Genomic DNA, 22,257 nt, shown 5'->3' with positions numbered 1-22,257 from the left:
GGAGAGATATATACATAGAGAGAGAGAGAGAGAGAGAGAGAGAGAGAGAGACAGATAGAGAGACCTAAAGAGGAGACACACAGAGAGGAGAGAGAGAAGGCTCAGCTCACTGGCCGTTGCACACCGACACAGAGAGAGAGAGAGAGAAAGACGAGAGCACTGAGGCTCAGTTACACTCTAGTAACTTCAAACCGGCTCCGACAATCAAAAGGAGGGGAAAAAAGAAAAGAAAGAAAGAAAGAAAGAAAGAAAGAAAGAAGGAAAGTCTGGATTGTATGAGTGCTTTTGTTTCCCGGCTGCTCTGAGGATTTCTCTCTCTGGACATTGATTAGAAACAGCATTAGTTCATGTGGCTCCTTCTCTGTGTTTATTTGCTCATCCCGTGATCCTCGGCTCCTCGTATCTCTTCAGGACTTGTCCTTCTGCGGCCCCGTCTCCCCGCGCCCGCTCCAGCAGTCCTCAGCGCGGATTATTCTTTCAGACCTTGTCTTCTTCTTTGAGATCGCTCTGTATTTTTTCGGGGCCCGTTTATCTGCAAGATTTGTGATGGGGGGCTGCATAAGAGATTGAAAGAAGCCAAGCTCTGATAAAAAGCCTGAGTTTAAACTTTAAAAAGAAGGAGCATGTGTGTGTAATTGTGTGTGTGTGTGTGTTTGGTTGTGTGTGAGTGATTGTGTGTGGTTCTGAGAACCGAGTGTGGGAGTGAGGGGCAGCAAGGCGCGAAAAAAAGCGCGTCTGTCTGGGAGGAGGAGGAGGAGGAGGAGGAGGAGGAGGCGAGGGAGGTGGGTCTGCCAGACAAGACCCCCACTCCTGGCGGTTCCCCCCTGGTTTTCCTTTTTTCACGAGGGTGATCTGAGTTATGGATGTTGACACATTCCTGTGGTTCTGCTGAGGGGTAAACTACACTGGGAACTACACACGCAACCTCAGGGCTTTACCAGCAACACCACCACCACCACCGCCGCCACCACCAGCCCCACGACCAGCGCCACCACCACCACCATCATCACCAGGAACCAAGCCCCCGAGACCTCCCCACAACCAGCCGACCAGCCAACCAGTCCGTAAATGTTTTTTTCTTTCATCGGTCCGCCAGTGCTGTCGTTGTCAAGACACTACGATCCTCTTCCTCGTCCTCACCCGTCCCTAAGACGTCACTAACTGCCATCAAAGCGCGACTGCGCTGGTTCCCATAGAAACCATTTTTTCCCGGTCCTTCCTTGCGTTTCATTTGAACCCCCTTGCAGGTGAACCCCCCCGCCCTCAGGAGCCACGAAAACAACAGGGGGTCTCGGTTGCCACGGGCGGCAGGGGAGGGGATCCGTCTCTCTCTCTCCCCCATTCCTCCCCCCTGCCCCCCCCGCTCAGCATGCCCCAGCCCCCGAGCGTCTCCAGCGCGCCGCCAGCTCCTCTACCATGCGTAGATGGACAGTGACACAGGGTGCACCGACCGCCTGGTCCTGCTCCGCCCCCTCCCCCACCTCCCCCTCCGTCCCTTGCCTCCGCCGCGGACCCCCCTCGTCCCTGCTCTCCGTGGCCTTCCTCCTGCTCCTCCTGCTGCTGCTGCTGGGACCCTCGCCCTCCTCGCCGCTCTCCCTCCCCCCCCGCTCCTCGTCATCCTCGTCGCCCTCGTCTTCGTCGCGGGCGTCCTCGCCACCGCTGGCGTCGGACTCCAAACGGGACCGCGACGCTCCCAGAGGCTCCCGGCGGCGCTCCTCCGGCCCTCCACCGCCGCCCCCGGTCTCCTCCTCCACCGCCCCTTCCTCCCCGCTGCCCTGGCCGCCCGCGTCCCCCGGCCGCTCGCTGAGGGGGGCGGCCCACCTGTCGTCGGCGCCCTCGCTGGCGTCCTCGTCCTCCTCGTCCACGGTGGTGGGCCGCCACCCGCGCAGCAGCTACAACCACCTGCAGGGCGACGTGCGGCGCAGGAAGCTCTTCTCCTACCAGAAGTTCTTCCTGCGCATCGACAAGAAGGGGAAGGTCAACGGCACCAAGAGCGACGACGACCCCTACAGTAAGTCAGCTCCCCTCTTGATGTCTATGTGTTTGTGTGTGTGTGTGTGTGTGTGTGTGTGTGTGTGTGTGTGTGTGTGTGTGTGTGTGTGTGTGTGTGTGTGTGTGATGGAGTACCTCAGGTACGAGGTGCTGTTTGTGTTGGGAGAGCGCTGTGTGTGTAAAGCGTGTTAAAGACTGAACTGAACTTTTGAAGCAAATGGTCTCATCTGGGAGCCAAATAATTCCGATCACTTATTTTTTCCCGCTAACTCCGAAGCTAATAATACCCCGTGAGAAAACGTGAGAAAAGAGAAGGAGGGAACTTGGCCTTAAAATATTTTTGGTTCTATGTAATGTTTTTTATTAACAGATTTATGTGGTATTAATAGTAGCGGGACGGCAAGCTTAGATACGTCACCATTTCCTACCCTGTTGTGAGGTTCGGAAAAAGTATTTGTTTTTCATTTCCCGTATAAACGGTGGTAAAAATGGTCAGCTTTTCTGTTAGCTAGCAGGTGACTTGGCAGGTGGTGGAAGCAAAGAATGTGGATTTGAACCACACCGATGTATCTGGCAACTCCAGAGCCAGAGAGCCCAAGAGCCAGAAAGTCAGAGTGAGGGAGAAGAGAGGGATGAGAGATAAAAAGAGAGAGAACATCCAAAATACCAAAAAATACACACAGAGGAGAGAGGGAAAGATGTGCAAAGGCGAGGCGAAATAGAAAGGGGAAGAGGAGGAGGGGAGAGGGAAGGACATGGTGAGAGAGAGAGAGGGACAGTCATCTACTGGAATAAATTAGAAATTGCCCTGGAGAAAGTTTTCCCCTTTAAAAAAAAAGCTACAAAACCCGAAACAAAGTGAAACACAAGCATGGCTGAAGCCTTTGGGAGAAGGTCCAGTACGCTCCATTGTAGTGCAGCTGTCCTGCCATATGCTAGGCATGTGGTGGTGGTGGCATATGGTAAATATGAGGTTAAACAGCAACCCATGACCACCTTTATTAACTTACATTTGTATATCCGCTCCGATATTTGTGTATATGTCTAGGGAAATGGGATTTTTTCGGTTCGTAGATGAGACGATTATATGTAAAGATGGAAAGAAAATCTGCAGCACTCATACACCTGTCAGCTGCTCAACGCGACTTCTATTCAAACCATATACCCGGCATGAGGAGGTCGGATATTTGATAGACATCGATCAAACGGACATCTGTAACAAATTCTTCCTAACTTATATATATGTTGTGTCAACTACCATAACAGCTATGAAAACCATGTTTATACATTTCTTCCCAGCTCACCCTTTATGTAAAGTCCCACTGTTATTTAAAATAGTTACGCAAGTGCATAATAAATGTAGAAGTGCATAAGTAGAACCAGCAGTGCCATCCGTCTCTTCTAGACAGTAGACGGGAAAATAACACTTTCACACCCAGCCTTTCTGTGTTAACGTCCCTGATTCCTCCCACGGTGAAGGGCCTACAACATAATCCATGAGGCCCCCCGTTTGTTTCAAAATGTGATCTTTCTTACTAAGCTATGTATCACACCTACCTGCACATATACATGCACGTGTCCAGTCCAGCAGCGTGGCTCCAAAAGCTATTCTGCTGCACACAAAACACACATGTTCTCAGACACACACACACACACACACACACGCACACACACACACACATACACAAACACAAACACCAACACGCATGTTCTGACACACACACACACACACGCACACACACACGCACCCACGCCCACACACACACTCACAAATACACACACTCACCCAGACACACACACACACACACACACACACACACACACACACACACACACACACACACACACACACACACACACACACCCACACACACACACAGCCCTTAGCAGAGAGGCCAGCATGTCTTGCACATGGCCTCCATATGGCAAAGCCCACTTTTATTAGGGCCAGGACCAATGTATGTGTATGGTGTAGTGTGTGCACGTGTGTGTGTGTGTGTGTGTGTGTGTGTGCATGTGCCACTCAGACACCAGGGCTCTGCCAGACATGGCTGAAGGAATTTCAATTAGCGTCTCTTCCTCCCACCGCTCACATGCAGTCCTCTCAAACAAAAGCACAGACGCACACAAATGCCGAATGCACACACACACACACACACTCTTGCACATGCACACACTCCCGCTACGCCGAACCATTAAGATGTTATGTGTCACAATCCATAATTGGCACCTGGTCAGGACTTTAAGAGGTGTTCTTGCATCCATTTCGCTGCCACGTGCATCGTGGGTAGTGCTGTCTTTCTCTATTGAGGTCAGAGAGTGCACATCACCATGTTAAATAAACAGTTCATATCAGTCTGCTGGGCAGGGCTGGGTTTCAATCGGTTTGTCAAAAGTAGGACGATCTGGCTAGAGTTTGGTTCAAAGTAAGATGTACTTCCATCCCCAGCGTTTCCTAAGGTACAGCTCTGCGTTGTTTATGGTCATCCAACTCATGGTATAGAGTGGGCCACAAGCCCAGGGCCGCTGTGTGTGTGTGTGTGTGTGTGTGTGTGTGTGTGTGTGTGGGTGTGTGTGTGTGTGTGTGTGTGTGTGTGTGTGTGTGTGTGTGTGCATGTCTTCCTGTGCTGTAATGGCATAGCATCAGGCTATTCTATGCTAATCTGTCATCTTGTATTGGTTTACGTGCACTCTCAGAATCACCTGAGGTTACACTAACTCTGCTCCTCAAACTAAACAAACTGAGTGCTCGAAGATTTCCCCACGTGGGATTTCTGCTGCGGCATTTTAAGTACGTTTTTATAATTGCGGTTGACCTTTCCTTGCGGCTTTTTTATTTTGTATTTTAATGTGTGCCTAGGTGCCCCTGTGGATCTGAGGGGGAGAGCGATGTGTGTGTTTGTGTGTGTGTGCGTGTGTGTGTGTGTGCCGTAATAGTCTTACACTAGCTCTCGGCTGTTGCTAACCGTTGGCCAGCGGGGTCGTGGGAGTTTACTCATTCCATACGTGGTGCACTCACATCACAAAAGAATCATACATACTGCACTCATTCACCCCCGGGCTAATCCCAAAGTTAAGGAAGACATAAACAGTCCACCTCAACACAAAAACCTCCTGGCATGCGGTTTTACTTGAAATAGGACGACGGATTACAGAAGGAAGGCGCTGGTGTTTCAGGGAACAGCAGGCTGAACCCTGTGAGTGGATTCACAGGAGAGAGGCAGACCACAGGTACAGGCTTCATGGAGGGGATGTTGGGCTGCATCTTTGCTAGCTAATGTTCACCCGGGCGGACTGCGGGCGATCAGGGAGACAGTGACAGAAGTGATGGAGGAGCTGAAAGGGTTGAGGGTTCAACTCCAGGTTTGAGGGGGGTTCTGGTTACGATCCACTATGATGTGCTCCCCCACTGCCGGCTCCTTCTAATCATGTTGTCAGGGTTCAGACCAGTACATCATGCAGGGTCAGGTTGTAGGCCCTGTGTGTGTGTGTGTGTGTGTGTGTAGGTGGGTGTGTGTGTGTGTATGTGTGTGTGGGTGTGTGTGAGTGGGTCGTGGGTGGGGGGGGGGGGGGGGGGGGTGTTTGTGAGTGTAGTAGAGCATACATCTGTGGGAGTGTGAGAAGGCCTTAGTTTAAGGTGATGTGTTTGTACATTGGTGTGTGCGGGTGTGTGTGGGTGTTTGGGTATTGGTTTGTTATTGTGTGTGTGTGTGTGTTTGTTTGTGTGTCTCTGCATCTGTGTGTATCCGTCTTTTTTTTTTTTACCACAATGACTTCCTTCCCTCTTATCTTCCCCTTCTCTACACATGTAACTATTTTGTACTTCTAAACAAGGGGGAGGGTGGGTACAGTGTTACATGGCACTGGTGACCTTTGACCTGTGGCCTCACTCAGGAAGCACTGTCAGGGGAACGGTCAGTCGCCTTCACCAACATGTCACTCCAGGTTAAAGCAGTTAAACAGCCTGTCACTCACGTCTACCACTCTATCTATCATACATCTATATCTGTCTATCAAGCACTATCTATCTTACATCTATATCTGTCTATCAAGCACTATCTATCCTACATCTATATCTGTCTATCTATCACTCTATATACCATACATCTATATCTGTCTATCTATCATACATCTGTGTCTGTCTATCTACCACTCCATCCATCATACATCTATATCTGTCTATCTATCACTCTATATACCATACATCTATATCTGTCTATCACTCAACCAGCTCCATCTCTATCTATCCATCAATCGATCTGTGTTTAACCGTCTGTCTATCTGTATGTCTGTTATGTCTGTTTATCTGTCTTTCTGTCAGTCTATCTATCAACCACCCATCCAGTCTTCTCCTCTGCTTGTTTCATGTGTGTGTGTGTGTGTGTGTGTGTGTGTGTGTGTGTGTGTGTGTGTATGTGTGTGTGTGTGTGTGTGGGGGGGGGGGGTCTCTCTGAGTGTAAGTGGGTGCTTCCTGCTCTGCGTCTCTCTGTTCTCTGCGGTGCCGGTGCTCAGGATTCTCATGGCTAGATGTAACGGGACGGCCCATAAAGGAGAGTTACGAGGAGGTGGGGGACGCGTCAGAGGTGGGCGTCAGCATTGCTTTGCATTCCACGTCACTCTGACGTCTTAATAGACGCTCCTCTGCGACCGTGAGCGAGTGTCACACACGTATACTCACACACACATCGAACACACACACCCACACAGACCACCGACCTGACCTCTCCCTCACCCACACTAACGTTAACGGTGTGTTCACGGCCGCGGCAGACAGACAACTTCCTCTGCCGTAAAAAAACAATCAGGGATTGGCAGCCAAGGTGAGATTTATAGTTCATTAGTGTGAAAGCTATTGTGGAGTGAGAACTGCTGAGAGCTGCGGTCTCCATTAGGCTCTGGACTGCACAACGGCTCAAACACTGTGTTCTCATGACTGGTGAGTCATGTTATTATTTGTGGAAATCTCCACACAAAAATATGTGGACTTTCCGGAAACCTTTCGGCTGTCCATGCTGTTCATATTTTTAAAGTTCAGGACATATTTTGTCAATAGTTATGTGAAAATAAACTATTGGGTTAATAAGCAGATAAAGGCAGTAGCAATATAACAATAACATTGGATTGAGCACTTTAGTTTACTCCAAAAATCACTAATATTAGCAGAGGGTGTAAAGTATAATGCAGTTAACTTGGAAAACATTTAACAATAATTTCTTCATCAGGCAAATGTCGAATATGTCTGCGTTCAAACAGATAAATGAAGGTCAAATACAACTGATTTGAACGCAAGCAGCAGAGTATCACTGTTTTGACGATCCAACCCTGAAGAGAAATAGCACAAAACATTTAGACGCAAACGCTGTTCACAAGAATCCTTTGTTGATCCTTTCTTGGTTCTGACGCACATAGTTTCATATTTTTCAATCAATATTTACCGAATGTTGAGGTCGGAGTCTTGAACAACCTTTAATGCCGCCAAGACAGATGGGTGGTCAGAAAAGTACCGAAAAAAATGAAAAAAAGAACGACACGTAACGGACAAGCAACAAATGGTCACAACAATCTGCTCCAGTCCACCACCTCTCCACTACACCAGTCTAATGCTGCTCCTCTATGGATCAATGAGCACATTTCCACCGCAACGCGTTTGCTATTATCAGAACCTCATAAAGCAGGCAGCCGTCACTGTGATCCGCACAAGCATCCCCAGTGGGAAGCTATTAGGTCTTAAAAGGCCTTACAGGCGTTCGATTTGTCTCAATACCGGCCTTGTCTGGGGCGGACGGTAGATGAAGGAGGGCTGAGACTACATGAAGACGTATTGCGTCTCTGGAGCAGGACTCCTGGAGCAGTTAAGGAGAAGGTATTGCGTTGCGCCTTTCATCCTACTACAGCTGTCGGCCGAGGTGTCCTCTGAATAAATCATCGCTGGGCGCTGGACGGCTCTGGGGTGAACTCTAGAGGGAGGCCGGCCGGGGGTGTTGGTGCTGTGGCCAGGTGGAATTACACCGGGCCTGAAGAGATTCATATACATTTGACAGAGCGAAGCCTCACGCCAGAGCTGAGCCTGAAAGTGCCAGGTCAACGTGAGAAAATAAGGATTACAGATGAGGTCAAAACAAAGCCACCAATACAAACTAAATGAACAGCAGAAGCAAAGACTGCATTCACTATGAGCTTCGTCTGACCTGTGGGTTCTGTTTGATGGGCGTTGATAAGGAATCTAGTCGGTTCACACAAGCTGATATCTGCTGAGTTGTTAGTTTGAGTTTCATCAACAATCTAGCACAGGGGGCCGCAGTGCCCACCCTGTACCTCCTGCTTCAGAGAGGATGTGGCACTGGCTGCAGCAGTGTATGTAGGAAAGCATTGTTGCCGTGTGTGTGTGTGTGTGTGTGTGTGTGTGTGTGGACTAAATGTGGGAACACGCAGCATTAGAGGCCAGTGAAGCAGTGTGTGTGTGTGTCTGTGTGTGTGTGTGTGTGTGTGTGGGGGGGGGGGGGGGGCAGCAGGGGGTGCGGCAGCATCTGTGACAGAAAAGATCCAGGACTGCTGCCCCCCCCCCCCCCCCACACACACACACACACACACACACACACACACACACACACACACACATGCAATGCACGGTGGCACATGCACACACACATACATGAACATGTGCACCCCATAAATGCATACACATAACATGGATGTAGGCACAAACACACACCCGTACACAATCTCACACTTTCTTTCATGCTCTTTGCCTGCACATGCAGTTCACAGTGTTGCTTTAACACACTGGTACAATTGGAAGTTTGTGAGTGTGTTTGTGTGTGTGTGTGTGTGTGTGTGTGTGTGTGTGTGTGTGTGTGTGTGTGTGTGTGTGTGTGTGTGTGTGTGTGTGTGTATGTGTGTGTGTGTGTGTGTGTGTGTGTGTTTGTATGTGTGCGAGGGTCTTAATGGAGCCATCAAAGGTAAGGCTGAAGGCCTACAGTCCATCTGGACCGCCTGGCCGTTTGAACTGAGCTGCCTGGAATGCCTGCTAATTAGACTCGCTCATGTGTGTGTGTATATGTGTGTATGTGTGTGTGTGTTTATTTGTGTGAGTGTGTGTGTCTGTGAGAGTGTGTGCGCACATGTGCACAAGTGTGAGACAGATTGAACGACACCGAAAGTGTGATTAGCAATAATTACGTGTGTGAGAACAACGTTTGCATGCGTTTATGTGGGATCTGATGGTGGCGGGACAAGAGTGACACATTCTCCATATTTAGTGGTGAAACGCCCGCGAGTAAAACCCCTTCAGAGTGTCAGCGTGGCGCTGGCCGGCGGGCTGTAAATGAAAGCATCGTGTGCGGAGCGAGAGCGTCGCTGGCTGCGTTCCGCGCTGGACTGTGAAGTGTTTTGACAGAAACGGGCAGCGGTTGGCACTTGATCAGGTGACAATGTAAACGCTCTAGACCAATCACAATGTACAATGGATGGCGGACGTGTTTTCTTCTTCTTTGTTTCTCTATCAAACCTCGATGAGCATAACTGCCCGTTCCCTCGCTGAACGTGTGGGACGTCGAGAACTTTGGTGTTGGTCAAGGGTTTTCCTACCTTTTGGTTTTGTTTCACAGCGAACATAAAGACTTGACAGATAAATGCAAGCTCACGCTAGCTCCTCTGAGCAGACAGATCGATGGGTTGTATTAAACAGCATCTCCCCAACCCACTGCATCTGTTTTGTGTGTATGTGTGTGGGTGTGTGGGTGTGTGGGTGAGTGTCTGTGTGTTCTGAATCAGCTAGCCTTGGATTTAGTTGTTGTGTGTAAGCTAGACCAATGTGAAATATTTTGGCACGGAGAGGGGTCGAGTGAGGCAGCGTGGCAGGCCGGATATTAAACCAAACTGCGTGGGCATCAATGGGACGAATGTGTGCGGGAAGGTCAAGACAGGACATTCCCAAAGCAAACCAAAGACAATACTTTTGACACCCACACCGCCCTCTCACAGTGGGGCTAGAACACAGCCTACCTGTGTTCATGGGGTAATAAAGCACGTCTCGGTCCGTCCCTGCCGTCACATGTTGTCACAGGCTGCTTAATGTGAGTATTGTGAAACTGTTCTTGGAGAACAACAGCCTTCTGACAAGTCTTTTGTACAAGCTTATTTTTTATTTTTTATTTGTTTTTTTTCCCCAAAGAACCGTGGGCCAGACCGGGCGTTTGATGTGGCGGTTGAGTGCACGATGATACCGCTGTCCACCACATCAGTCTAAACCAATAGCGAACCACTTGTCAGAACGTATAATATACAGCAGTTCCTCCGCCGCCAGAACCAGCGTCTCCTCCGCTCCACCACCGCTCGCCTCGCAAACGCCACCACCGCACGATGTTCAACTTTTTTTCTTTCTCCCCTCTAAATGGAGTTTTGGGGGGAGAGGGGTGGAGGGGAGAAGGGGGGGGGGGGGGGGTGCACTTGCCTTCATTTGAAGAAAAACATGCGAAGGAAATACTTTAATCCTGGTTAAGTCAATGAGGGGCCGGGGGAACGCTGGATTAGTAACCTGTTAGACTGAACCGCTTCTTTGAACCTGAATCCAAAGAGCTGAGATCCTGTGAATATGTTTGTGATTTATTAAAACACAAGCATATATATTTATATATATATATAAAGATAGGGCATATGAGGACGATAAGGCTAACTTGATACAAGGCGTTTCTTAAAGAAAAGCGAAAGAAGCGAGTGGATTTGGCCGCGTTCCTCTGCTCACAGTGGGTTTATGTTCCCTTTGTCTTCTCCTCAGTCTTTGTCTCCTCCTAAGTTGTTGGCAGGTACGCGGCTGAAAGATCTCCCTGTCAGAACACATCGGACACATCGTCGCTCATTCTGCTGTTATCATCTTTAAGAGAAAAGCGATATCTGCACTTAAACCTCAGTTAATGCGAATCAAACACATTTCTGAACGATTGTTTTTCAGCATGTTTTTTGTGCTGCCCAAACGCAGTTCCTTGGATGTGACCGGTTTGCGTCAACTATAACTAAGACATCTTATGCTCTAGAAACTAACAAAAAAATGTGTAGTTCATCCAAAATATCAATATCTAAGCATTGGGATTAGATAAAAGTATCACAGTCTTTTTCCATTCTTCACTTAGACATTGTTTTGGTTCCCAACACCATGACCTAATACTGCACAAGGTCTAAACTCCTTGGTTGGTTCCAACAGGAACGTTAAGACACTAATCTTCAGGGAAAACAGTGGAAACATTATAAAACCTCTGGTTGTCACTGTGAGGCCGACCTAGCTAGCCTTGCCCAGATTGTTAGTGTCTGGTATAGGCAGGGGTTAGTATGAGAGGCCTGTCAGTCAAGTCCTGTGGTAGTAGAGTGTGTTTGTGGGTGTGTGTGTGTGTGTGTGTGTGTGTGTGTGTGTGTGTGTGTGTGTGTGTGTGTGTGTGTGTGTCTTAAACACGTAATCAAATGTATGTATGTTTTGATTATTTGCTAAAGTAGGTTTCAGATTGGTGTTATGATGCCCTTTTTATAGGTTTCTACGTCTGGTGCAAACAAAGCTATAGCCACCTTTTCATTGAGATTATAACATGCTATGTATAACGCTGATTCAACTTATTTTAACCCCAACAAGCAACCGTACTACTCACATGTATGGAAGTATGGTCTTGCCAAAGGTAATGTACCGTAATGTAATTGGGTCCCTGAATCATTTCTTTATAAGTTTAACAAGCCAGGCCTTTTGACAAGCTCTTGGCTCTCGGTCGTAACGACAGCATTAAAGAGTTGAGGAGGGAGGGAGGGAGGGAATGGGGGAGAGTGAGAGAGAGAGAGAGAGAGAGAGAGAAAGAGAGAGAGAGAGAGAGAGAGAGAGAGAGAGAGAGAGAGAGAGAGAGAGAGAGAGAGAGAGAGAGAGAGACGACCCAAGGAAAGTGAAAAGAAGCAGTTCAGAGATATGGGAGTGAGAGGAGTGATAACGATAAAACATAGAGGGTGACATTACTCAACTGGACAGCAACCAAGAGTAATGCACAAGGAGGGAATATAGGGTCTTATAAGGCTGGTGAAAAAGGCTTTAAAACACATTTCTTAAAAGATACGTTTAAACGGCCTCATCCGTGTGTGAATCTCTTGTGATAAATCCAACGTGAAGCTTTCGTTTGGGGCTAGGATGGTTTTAAGCGGGTGTAACGCTGATCCCGGGACTCACAGGTGTTTTCACAAAGTGATTAAATAAATATTAAGAGCTCTCGTAAAAGAGATCTCTGTATTAGATGTACTTTCGGGATAAGCCATGAGTGATTTATTTTATCTGAAATTTACATTAAACGTAAAGATCTGGTTCCAGGAGCAAGGAGCACGGGCAAGGGGAGAGGAAAAGTAGTTTGGAGGAACGTAAACAGATGAAGAGGAATATACAGAGTGGAAGGCGAGATGCTACTCAAACACACGGTTGGAAACGTTAATAGGAGGAGAACTGGAATAAAAAAACGAACTGGAATTACCAACCGAAATGGAAAGTCGAGGAAAGCGGTAAGGTCAACAACGCTGCAATGGGAGAATCCCAGCCCCAATATTTGCTTGTGTGTTGGTCCGGCACATTCCTGCATCTGCGATCTGCATCTGGGTACACGATGTCCACTATGCCACCCCCCCCTGCAGGACCGGGTCCTTGCCCTTCCCGCACCTCCATCATAAACGCCATTGTTTGCCGTCTGAGCTCCTTTGTTGCAGTGCAGCCCTTATAACTCTCAGGGCCCGACAGGGAGCTACTGCAGGCTGGTGGGGTAGGCCTTAAGATACAGTCCTGGCTCCCACCGCACCACATCAAACAGAATCAGAGCCGGCCTACCACAGGTGGACTGGTTCCTTGGCGTGCCAGGGGCAGATCCCATTTAGAGGGCAACCTGGCACAGAAAATGACAAATGTTACTGGTACTGGAAGAACAAAATGGTTCCTCTTTCTGAGGAGGTGTGATTTCTTTCTCTTCTTTAGTGTTTTCTTGCGTTGATCGCATTGATCCACCAGCGCATTCTTGCTTCTGATTCATTAGAACTATGTTGTTCTCGTGAATCACTGGACGACGGGGAAGAGCGAATGCCGGCAGAACCCTAGCGGGCCAAATAAGAATATCAACGAAGGACAGTCTGTCCTTCCAAATGCTCTGCCCCGTCTGACCTCGTCCCGTTCAGACCAAAACACTGCCACTCGACACGAGAGGAGACAAGTTGTGTGATGAACGGCTCGCCTTGGACCAACATGTGAAACTCATGCTGGACATAATATTTCTGTTGGTCCGTTCTGAGGTCCGTCTCTTTGGAATCTCAGGCCAATAGTTTGCAGCCGAATCGTTTCCAGCATTCCACTCCAAAGAAGACTGGAAGGTTGAGAGTTCACAGAAAAATGGTTTCAGCAAAAATCTGAGGCATTCATGATATTAGGGCTCCTGTTTTTCATCTTCTAATAACTTGACTTTGTTCCTTGCTACATTTGAGGATTTCTCACTTATTTTTATGGTCATATGATGGTGAGTGGTTCAGGAAATTGATCCAATCCTTGATCTCCTCGACACTGATCTGTGTCTGTGCCTCAAACTCTCACTTTAGTTGTTTTGAAATAAAGTAAACAAGTCCAGGAGGAGTTCTAACTGCTGTATCACAAGGAGTGATACAACAGTTAGAAAAAAAAGTGGTATCATAGAGATGACAAGCAACCTTTAAACGGAACCCAAAATCTTGCACACACGCAAATAAAACGCACTCTTCATCCTTGTTAATGTGCTGCCTTTGACCCAAACTTAACTCCCTACTTCCTAGCGGCCTCCAGCTAATCCCCGCTAACCCCTGATGGCTTTATGGTCGGGTGTAATTGACTTTAGCATGAGCAGGGAAGAAAGGACCGGTGACCACAGCTTAAACCAGTAATTGGAGCAGGCCTGAAAACTGATACCAGTGCCCAAGTTTCTCCCAGACGGCCCTGCAGCCACCAGGCCTCATGCCCCCCCCCCCTCCTGTCCTCCCTGTATACCTGCTTCCCTGCATGTATGTCTGACTGTATGCCTGTCTGTCTGTCTGTCTGCTTGCCCACACTCCCCTGGTCTGAAAAACAAACATGGGACGGAGAAATGTTTTTTTCCTGGCGAACACCTCGGTCCCCCAGGCAAGCCGTTTCTCCCTCGCTGGCCCGAAAGGGAACCAGGAGACCAATCGGGAGCTCTTTGAGTCAGGCAGAGCAAGATAGAGAGACAGATAGAGGTAGAGCGAGAGCGCGAGAGAGAGAGAGAGAGAGAGAGAGAGAGAGAGGAGAGGGGGGGTTAAGCTGGCAAGGCTCGCATTGTAAATAGACAGAATTTATTTAGAAGCATTTATTTTCCAGCGGCTTTATAACCGAGTTTTATAACCTTTGACTGTGGAGTCTGGATTGAAGCAGGAGGCCACCTGATTGGTGGATTGCCCTCTCTCTCTAGCCCTTGAGCTACTGCCCATCAAGCTGACATGTTTGAGTTGGCTGCTTTTGAAGAAAAAACGAAAATGATTTTCGAGTTTAATGAGGAGGAAAAAAAGGGCAGTTTATTGAGGTCTTCGTGCCAGGCGCCCGTCCATTTTATTCAAACATAATTTAAGAGTAAGGACAGGATTATGTGCATTCAAGGACTCTTTACATCCCACAATATGCTACAGGGTCACAGAGGGGGATCTGCACAGATCAAGACAAGCAGAAACATGACTCAACTGAAATGTAACCCCCCCCAAAAAACGGCCTTTTCATGTTATAAAAGTCATAAAGCATTGAGCCGGGAGATTCAGCCAATCCTCCATCTGGAGGTGGTGCTGAGGTGACCCACCTGGGGACCAGCCCTCGTATGGACAAATACGTGGACCAGTAAAATAAGCAGTAGATTCTCATGTCAAAGAAGTGAGCGAGAGAATGTTCCCCTTTGCATAATGTTCATCAATTTCACTCTCCATACCACCTCAACATCAAATGAAACAGACGGGCAAGATGCGCTGAATAATATACATTTTGCCTAGAGGACGTCTGTTGTGGCCCCCCCGTCCCCCCCCCCCCCCCCCCCCCCCCCGTCCCCCTACGGTCCTCAGCCTCTGACTGGTACGCCCCTCCCTGTGTGTTCCAGGTGTGCTGGAGATCAAGTCGGTGGACGTTGGCGTGGTGGCCATCCGTGCGCTCAGCAGTAACTACTACCTGGCCATCAGCAAGAAGGGAGAGCTCTACGGAGCGGTGAGTTTACTGCAGAGACTCAATGAATGAATGAATGCTGGATATAAATCATTTTCTCTTAATTAACATCATTGCATCTCTTCTATTGCAACTCTGGGAAATGTGTTCTTATTCTATACTTTCTATAGTCTATATTTAAAGACACACTGTATTTATCTTGGTGCAGCTCAAAGGTTTGTTTAGAAGGAGCTTGGTCAAACAGCAAGAATCTGTTCCACAAACAGAGAACGGGGTTTGGTTGTATGTATCTGTCCTCTCCTCTCCTTTACCCTCACCTCCTTAACTCTCCCCTCACCTCCTCTTCTCTCTTCTCTTCTTACCTCCCCTCCTCTCCTTCCACCTCCTTTAACCTCCCCTCCCCTCACCTCCTCTACTCTCCACCTCTCTTGAATCCATTCACAAACAAGAAATACATGTCAGTATCTTCACTGTGCCTCCATTCCTCTAGGGAGCATACTAAACGTATGTATCTCTCTCTCTCTCTCTCTCTCTTTCTCTCTCTCTCTCTCGCTCTCTCTCTAAGATGAGACATGGTTGAGAGAAAGAGAGAGAGAGAGAGAGAGAGAGAGAAAGAGAGAGAGAGAGAGATAGAGATAGAGAGAGAATAGTATTCTGTTGCATGGCCTAAAACAGAATTCCCACATTGTTTTCCACTCAGGGTTTCATTACTTGATTGATTCAAACTAATTGAATGACTTCAATGCATTATATTCAATTGCATTCAATTGAATGATTTAAAAGTTTATGTCAAACAATGGTGAACCATTTTCTCTTTAGACAAATATGTCAAACCAACCACAAACAAAGTATTTGTACCAACCCCCAGGAATAAAAACATAACTATAGAAATAACGAAGTTCCATTATTTTCATGACCTCTAAACTTTCAGAGGGAAAACAAGAAGATTTGTTTAGTTCTTCTGATTGTTATAAAAACTGCACAGCGTGTATGTGTGTGTGTACTTGTGAGTGATACTTTCATTGTGCCTTAGGAACACACACACTCACATGTCGTACTTCTGGAACCATTTAAACAGCTGTGGCCTGGAAAAACAGAGCGGGAAAATAAGAGAGAGAAAGAGACTCTCACACACAAATACGCACGCACACACGAGCACTCTTTTGTGTGTGTGTGGGGGTTGTGTTTTTGTTGTGAGTGCAGCTAATAACGTTGATGCATGCGTGTTTTCGGGGAAGGTACTTTACATCATGATTATCAACGGCCTCCATTGGACTATGCGGTGCTTAGTGAGGCCGGCCCGCGGCAGAGCTGCCAGTAATAAAGTTCATTGTGTCTTATAAACAAGTGAAGGAGAATCTAACCAAATGCACTAAACAGTGAAGGAACTGCGTCTATATTGTGTCTTCCCACAGTGAATCACTCTACTGTTGTGGTTAGCAGTACTTAAGAGTCACGCAAAAGTGAATAATTTCGTATACTAATAATAACTTCGGTACTTTTCACTGGGCTACTTTGTATCCTCGGGGATCAGTTTGTTTAATATTTGTCTGCAGTATAACCGATTCAATGATTGATCATCCATCTTAGTTATGATAGCTATAATAGGAACATCTAAACAGAATGTGAATGGTGTGAATGTAGTTTCAAGAGTTAAGGGCTGGGTTATGGAGTCCTGAATACTTAATGCTCTCCTGATCTCAACTAGAGATATTTTAAGCAAAATGCAACAAATAAAACAATACATCTAAAACATGACTACCTTTATGCACATGGCTGCGGTGTCTATGGGGTGCTTTTGATTGGTTGGATATTTAGCAAACCATCCACCCATGAAATAATGAAGCAGCTTATTTACAACATAGCGACGTAACAGCATTAGGGCACACGTAAACACCCCCCCCCCCCCCCACACACACACACACACACACACACACACTCATACGTTGTGTCACGTTCGCTTCCCATGTAAACATGAGCCATTAACAACACTAACGACCCCCCTCTTTGTTCTCCTCTCCTCAGAGAGACTTCGGTCCCGACTGCCGCCTGACGGAGCGCATCGAGGAGAACAAATACAACACGTACGCGTCGGCCGAGTGGCGCAACAAGAAGAAACACATGTTCGTGGGCCTCAGCGCCAACGGCAAGCCCATGAAAGGGAGGAAAACGCGCCGGAAAAACACTGCCACTCACTTCCTGCCCATCGTGGTACAGCCTCGGTGATTGGACGATTTTTTTGGGCGTTGCGTTGCGGACAAGAAGTGCAAGGTGAATGGTTTCTTCAACGGTGTTCTGCTGCTTAGACGTCTTTTTGGACCAATAGAGGAGCGGTACGGTGGCTGCGATGGACAAATCTGTGAGAGGATTTGCTGCACTGAGGAGGACTCCAGCTGCTGCTGCTGTTGGCGCCCAGACTTTATTTGTTGTTAGGATTTACGAGATAAACAATGTTGTTGTTTTTGTTAAATTATAAAAGGACATTGGCACAACAGAAAATTTTAAAAACAATTCTGTGCCAAAAATTGAAATGGCGGGAAAACGAGAAATATGTATATGTGGAGGAATCGTACTACCGGGTGTTCTGGTCCAGGGTCACTAAAGATGTTTGGTACGGACAAAACTCGAGATAAAATGCTCTTAGTACCATAGATATCTAAATGTGTGTGATATGTGGATGCAGCTATTTATACAATACTAGCTCCCAGGAGTTATTTATGCTATGCTATCAACGACGAATCAGAACGAAGCGAGTCCATGACTCCCACGTCCCTATCAGACCTCACTGCACCGTGGGTGGGGGGTGGGATGGAGAGGCTGAAGGGATGGGCATGAGCGGGGAAGGGAGGAGTGAGGAAGGAGAGAATAAGGAGGCCAGGAGAGCAACAGGGTGCAGACTGTTTGGGGAGTAGGAGGTGGAGAGGAGGAGAAGATAAGTTGGAGGAGCAGCAGTCGGTGAAGCTGTGAGCTAAACAGTGGGAGAGATAAGATAATTAGTGAGGCGTCAACAACATGTCTGACATATTACCGGGCAACAGTCACTGCGTTATGTTTTTCTTCATTCCTTTCACCTAACTGCTTCCAAAAAAAAAAGTATTTATTTTATCTAATATTTAACGAAACAAAAGAAACAAAAACAAGGACAGGACAAAATCTTTTTTTTAAATACATTTATGCTTTTCTTTTGAATGCTAATCTACCATTTAAACGTAAATAAAGTAAATATATTTCTCCACAATTTCTCTGACGTTGTCTTCTTTTCAGACCCACAGCATAACAATAAATATACATGATATTTTTCCAATGTATAAATTACATGAATACAATAATTCTCTAATGAAAATCATAAAATCACGTGTTCAGTATCAATGCGCAATGGACAGCACCTTTCATTTAGAAATACTGCAAAAAATACTGCTTTACATACACAAAGTTATTAGTTGAACAACTTTGTAATGGTTAGATTCTGTTGGATTTGAGAAAAATTTTGAATCAATGAATGATTGATTTTATCAGCAATAAGCATTTAAGTATTTAGAAAGGGTTGACTAAGCAGAAAACAATTAACAATTAATTGAGTTAGTCAACAAAAGGCTGAATCAAAAAGTAACAAGTGAGTAAATAAAATATAGTTTCTAGTTTTTGATTAAAGAAAGGAAGACTTGACAATCCACAGTGATCGAGTAACAATTTTGTTATCAAGCAATACACAGTCAAGTATTGGATATGTAAACGCCAACACAGCTTTAGCCCATTTGACCGTTTGATCGTTTTCTAGATAAATATATGATCATTTTAGTCTGAGACGATACCATGTGTCAACATGGAAGGTTATATCCAACAGCACGGTGCTTGGGGGAAGGCCAGCGCACCAACATAAACACAATACTCTGGCTGACAATAACCAACACAGACATTGACCTTCGCAACCTCCTAACAGGCATGCCACAACTCACATATATATGCACACACACCCAGACGCACACGCAGGCACAGATAGACACACACAGAGACCCCACACACAGACACCCATCCCCCCATACACACACACACACACACATGCATGACCAAAGGCACACAGATGCAGCCAAACATGTGTATGCCAGTGCACACATGTGTTTGTGTGTGTGTGTGTGTTTGTAGGTGTGTGAATGTTCGTAGGTGTGTGTGCGTATGTGTGTGTGTGTGTGTGTGTGTGTGTGTGTGTGTGTGTGTGTGTCTGTGTGCGTCATGGTTGAGGGGATGTGCATCAGTGTGGTCTAACAGCTGGGAACGGCCTCCTCCTTGACCCGGCCTGTCTGAAACCTGTTGCTCTGTCCCCAGAGACCGGGGGGAGACACATGGAGAGAGCGAGGGGGCATGTGGTGTAACGTAAACAGCACTCCCCTTTTTATCACCTGATTCTAATTAACTATGATGTCATGTTTTCTTTTTTCGCCCTGTCTTCCCAGTTTTTTTATATTAACCTCTCTCTCTCTCTCTCTCTCTCTCTCTCTCCCTCCCCCCTCTCTCGCTCTCTCTCTCTCGCTCTCTCTCTCTCTCACTATCACTTCAACCCCCCCCTCTCTCTCTCTCTCTCTCTCTCTCTCTCACTATCACTTCACCCCCTCTCTCTCTTTCTCCCTCTCCCTCTCCCTCTCTCTCTCTCTCTCTCTCTCTCTCTCTCTCTCTCTTTCTCCCTCTCTCTCTCTTTCTCCCTCTCCCTCTCCCTCTCTCTCTCTATCCCTCTCTCTCTCTCCCTCTCTCTCTCTCCCTCTCCTCTCTCTCTCTCCCTCTCTCTCTCTCTCTCTCCCTCTCTCTCTCTCTCTCTCTCCCTCCCTCTCCCTCTCTCTCTCCCTCTCTCTCTCTCTCTCTCTCTCTCTCTCTCTCTCTCGCTCTCTTTCTCTCTCTGGTTTCTCTCTCTCTCCTTGTTACTTCTGACATGCCCCCTCTGCCCTCTGATCTTCTTTACAGAGTGTATGCGTCTCTTCCCACCCAGCCTGGTCCTGGGACTGAGGGCCCTGAGTGGAGGACCCGTGGCCCCACAGCATGATGCAATCAAACTCAACATCTGTATGGAATGTGGCACACACACAAACATAAACTCCAGCAGTAAACCAAGTGCAGCGCTGTCATATAGGTTAGTTGTGCTTGATGTCAGCGGGTCTATAGTTCAGCCTCACTGGGACCTCATCGTTGAGAGTCAGAACTGAATGAGGTGAAAGAGAAACAGAACCAACACACAATGACAAGCCCACTGCCGGGATGGGGGATGAAGCCAATTCATATCCTCCTCCTCGTCGTCTTCTTCTTCTTCTTCTTCTTCTTCTTCTTCTTCTTCATCAGCAGCAGACTGGTTCATGTTATACACAGAGAACACAGCGCTTCATGAGACCTTGAAGATCGATTACAGGCTCTATAATTCAACGTCAAGGCACATGGTTGAGAGCGAGAGACATTTGTCTCGTCTGTATGTGTATTTTTGTGTGTGTGTGTGTGTGTGCATGTGTACGTGTGTATATGTGTGTGTGTGTGTGCACGTTTGTGCGTGTGTGTGTGTGTGTGCACGTGCATTTTTGTTTGTGTGTGCGTGCATGAATGTGTGCGTGTTCGTAGGTGTGTTTGATGTTGTTTTGTACATATTGCTCTCCTCCATCCAAACTGATTCGCCACCCTTCATGTCTGAGTGGTGCTTAGGGGTTATATTGTGTGTGTGTGTGTGTGTGTGTGTTTGTGTGTGTATGTGTTCTTGTGTGCGTGCGTGTGTATGGGTGTGTGCATCCCAGATGAAAGTTGCTGTAGAGCCTGACTGGCAACCTGTTAATGGCGCATATAAAACCAAAAAACAAACGTCACTTCTGATAATTGAAAAGGTTGGCTAAATGACTCAATCGTCATACCAGTCGGTCACATGCATGCATGTGTGTGGAGGACTGCATCCCCCTTCCACACGCTTTTATTTTGATGGCCCTGCTGTGTTTATCATCAGAACGATCAACGACCTTTGACAGCGGCTCAGCGCAGAACTGGGGGTGGATAAGTCAGGCCGGGTGAAGGCCTGAGTCAATGCATCAGAGAGAGAGAGAGAGACCTCTTCAGTGTTTATGTGATTACTTGGGTGTTCTGGGTTAGCGACATCTCAAGTACTATTACTCAGGACTCTATTTCCCCTCAAGGCCCACTCACCCATCATTTCCAACCCCCCCCCCACCAACTCCATGCACCCCCCTCCTCCTCTCAGCCTCCTCCACCTCCTCCCCTTCCTCAATACCTCCCCCCCTTCCTCAATACCTCCTCCCCCAACTCCTCCCCTACCTCCTCCCCTAACTCCTCTCCTACCTCCTCCCCTAACTCCTCCCCTACCTTTTTCCCTACCTCCTCCTCTACCTCCTCCCTACCTTCTCCTCTAACTCCTCACCTTCCTTCTCCTCTACCTCCTCCCCTAACTCCTCTCCTTCCTCCTCCCCTAACTCCTCCCCTACCTCCTCCTCTAACTCCTCCCCTACCTCCTCCCCCATCTCCTCCCCTACCTCCTCAATACCTCCTCCCCTCCCTCCTCCTCCCCCTTCTCCACCCAGACTCATTAATTCAAGGCCTGGCGTTCCTTGGCCTCAGAGTAGATTATTATTTGGTTGAACCTCAACCCTCACCGAGGTACGCGTGTCAAACTTTTGACTCATTTAGGTTTACGTTACGTTTGACTCATTTACAAGAGCATGGAGATCTTTCAAAAATCTAATTCTCCCGAAAATAGAAAACGGAGACTAACCTTGTTGCCTATTTGATTGTTTTCTAGCACTTGGCACGTGCTGTGTTCACATTGCAACCAAAAACTCCTTAGTACCAGCATAATCTCGCTTTAAAGCAGCTTTAGCCTAACTTTGTGTCGTTGAACCCCGTCTGCCATTTTGGATAACAAGAGCCAATTTATTTTTCCTTTTTTTTTCTCTAAGAGGCGGCATTTATTTAACACAGATGTTTCACACTTGTTTAGCAACCCCATGACATCTAGGTAGGAGCGTACATCTGTGTGCAGAAATGCACCTCTTCTCTGTCTCTCTCTCCCTTCTACTGTACCCCTTAAAACCATGCACTGAACTCTT

At 47.3% G+C, this 22,257-nt stretch overlaps 1 protein-coding gene across 1 annotated transcript; it reads left to right on the top strand.

Moving 5' to 3' along the window:
- Positions 1–839: 839 nt before the first annotated feature.
- On the top strand, positions 840–18,392 carry LOC307074511 (fibroblast growth factor 10-like). Its single transcript, XM_079734686.1, has 3 exons — positions 840–2,011; positions 15,114–15,217; positions 17,201–18,392. The coding sequence occupies exons 1-3, from the start codon at positions 1,417–1,419 to the stop codon at positions 17,399–17,401; spliced, it is 900 nt and encodes a 299-aa protein (XP_079590812.1). The 5' UTR covers positions 840–1,416; the 3' UTR covers positions 17,402–18,392.
- Positions 18,393–22,257: the final 3,865 nt, after the last annotated feature.

The sequence above is a fragment of the Pollachius pollachius genome (genome assembly GCF_949987615.1).
Source record: "Pollachius pollachius genome assembly, chromosome: 4".
Classification (NCBI taxonomy): domain Eukaryota; kingdom Metazoa; phylum Chordata; class Actinopteri; order Gadiformes; family Gadidae; genus Pollachius; species Pollachius pollachius.
The sequence above is the reverse complement of the archived record's forward strand: the minus strand, read 5'-3'. Positions and strand labels throughout refer to the sequence as shown.

Excerpts from the sequence above, each read along its gene's own strand:
- LOC307074511 (XM_079734686.1), top strand. The coding sequence starts at position 1,417 with ATGCGTAGATGGACAGTGACACAGGGTGCACCGACCGCCTGGTCCTGC. Across the intron at positions 2,012-15,113 it reads GAGCGACGACGACCCCTACA|GTGTGCTGGAGATCAAGTCG; the intron begins GTAAGTCAGCTC and ends TGTGTGTTCCAG. Across the intron at positions 15,218-17,200 it reads AGGGAGAGCTCTACGGAGCG|AGAGACTTCGGTCCCGACTG; the intron begins GTGAGTTTACTG and ends TCCTCTCCTCAG.